General features: G+C 42.8%; 1 protein-coding gene across 1 annotated transcript; it reads right to left on the reverse strand.

Moving 5' to 3' along the window:
- Positions 1–618: 618 nt before the first annotated feature.
- Positions 619–1,557, reverse strand: LOC113259773 (putative olfactory receptor 10D4). The gene has a single exon (XM_026505270.1). The coding sequence runs from the start codon at positions 1,552–1,554 to the stop codon at positions 619–621; it is 936 nt and encodes a 311-aa protein (XP_026361055.1). The 5' UTR covers positions 1,555–1,557.
- Between the last annotated feature and the right edge of the window lie 689 nt (positions 1,558–2,246).

The following is a 2,246-nucleotide window of genomic DNA, read 5'->3' on the forward strand; positions in this document are numbered from 1 at the left end:
AGGTTATCCTCCACAAAAAGGAAGGATATTGAGTTCTGGTATTCTATATTGATCTGGGCTTTCTTGAAATCTTTTCCATCCTCCTTTCTCTCTAGATTTTTGTGAATGTGCTTTTGACTGAGATTATAAGATAAGATAAGAAAGATAAGATATAAGATAAGATAAGAACATAGGTCCTCTTAACTTTCAGATATTTAAACAACTAAGCAACACTTTAGGGAGGATTGTGGTTCTGGGAGAGAATTCCACGCAGCGTAACAATCATTCCACTGTCTGCTAAGTGAGTCTATTCATCACCTTCCATTATAAAGCCGAGGGAGACATGGGTAGTAAGGAGGGCACATACTGCATGGCGCACTGGGTGTTATATGCAAGTAACAAATCATGCAACATTGCATCAGGAACCGGGGATGTACTGTATGGTGACTAATATAACAAAATAAATATTAAGAAAAACAGAGGGAAACAGGAAGACAGACATATATTTTTAAACTTGGTGAGGTTAAGTGGTAGATGTACTCAGCGTACATTTAATTTCAATATCTTGGAAGCTGCAAATGAAAATTTGTCCTAAGAAATGGAGACTCAGACTTTGCCCAGCAAAGCTTTAGGCTTTTCTCACTTATTCTCCACAGCGAAGCCTCGCTTATGAAATGCACTTCTCAGGGCTGATTTTACATCCTTATTCCTCAGGCTGTAGATTAGTGGGTTCAGCATGGGGGTGACAAGATTATTCAATATCTGAATTATCGCACCGATCAAGGCACTGGGATTGGGTTGGAGATAGATGATGATTACAGGCCCAAAAGCACAAAGAATCGCAGTGATGTGAGCACTGCAGGTGGAGAAGGCTCGCTGCCTGCCCTCTGCTGAGCGAATTTTTGATATGGAGATCCCAATGCGAGTGTAGGAAACAAGGATGAGAGAAAAGCAAATGAGAGACAAAAGACCAACATTTGTAAAACCTACCCTCTGGGCTAGAGATGTGTCACCACAGGCTAGAGGTAAGACGGCAGGTATGTCACAGAAGTAGTAATCCACCTTATTAGAGGCACAGTAGGACAGCTGGAAGGTGAGGGAGGTTAGAATAATGGCATGAACACAGCCACCCATCCAGGTCCCTGTGGCCAAGATGGCACAGACCCTGTGGTTCATGATGACCATGTATCTCAAAGGATAACAGATGGCGACAAAGCGGTCATAGGCCATCACTGTGTACAGGAAGCACTCCGTGCAGCCCAGGAAATGGTAGAAGAAGAGCTGGGACACGCAGCCCTGAAAAGAGATACCTTGACTCTGCCCTGAAAGGTAGAACAGCATCTTGGGAACAGTTGTTGAAGAGAAACCCAGGTCAAACATGGAGAGGTTTCCCAAGAAAAAATACATAGGGGTGTGCAGCCGAGAGGAGGAGATGATAGCTGTGAGGATGAGCACATTTCCCAAGACAGTACATAAATAGAATGAGGAGAACAGGAAGAAGAGGACCGTCTCCAGGCCCTCTGTCTCAGGGATTCCCAGCAGGATGAATTCAGTCACCATTGTGTGATTTCTCATTTTTAGGGAAGAATCAACTCTTGGGTGTCTGTGGAAAGAAATCTGTGGTTAAATTTAATATGTATGTAAATTAACTGTGTTTAAGCCAGTGAAATGGAAAAGGAGCCAGACGACCTAGAGGTTTACAGAGTAGTGCTTCCTGATAGAAGTGTCTTCATCTGCTTGCTTCTCTCCATTCTGGGCATCTCTCTGCAGGTGCAGTTTCTACTTACAGATGCCCCTTATTACCATCTCACCAAGAAGCCCTATGTGACCAGTCTCCTATCTTCCATTCTTCATGTACTCTACTAAATTGCAGCGATTCCTAGTGCTGCTTTGTGATTCTAAAAGGATAAATATGAAGACTCAATGTCTTTGTTACAAACAAGGTCCCATCCAAGTTTCTTGTATTTGTCTAAGACAATTTGGTCACGTTAACTCTCCAAAAACCACTTATGATCCTATAAGCCATACGTACAAAAGATACAGACTCTTTCCAGGATTGCCTCCCTAGGTATGGGGTCAACAATGGGAAACTATCCAGAAGAAGGGTCCCAGATAGTTCTTCGTGAACACAAGATTACATTAACAGGGTCCATGTGCTCTGGATTTTGTGCACGCAAGTAACCAGTAGCCTCCATTTTCCTGAATTTAGTACAATGAACAACAGGTAGTCTCCACTTCAGTCTCTAGAGTCTATAATTGTCTAACCA

The sequence above is a fragment of the Ursus arctos genome, unplaced genomic scaffold (assembly GCF_023065955.2).
Source record: "Ursus arctos isolate Adak ecotype North America unplaced genomic scaffold, UrsArc2.0 scaffold_22, whole genome shotgun sequence".
NCBI classification, from domain to species: Eukaryota; Metazoa; Chordata; class Mammalia; order Carnivora; family Ursidae; genus Ursus; species Ursus arctos.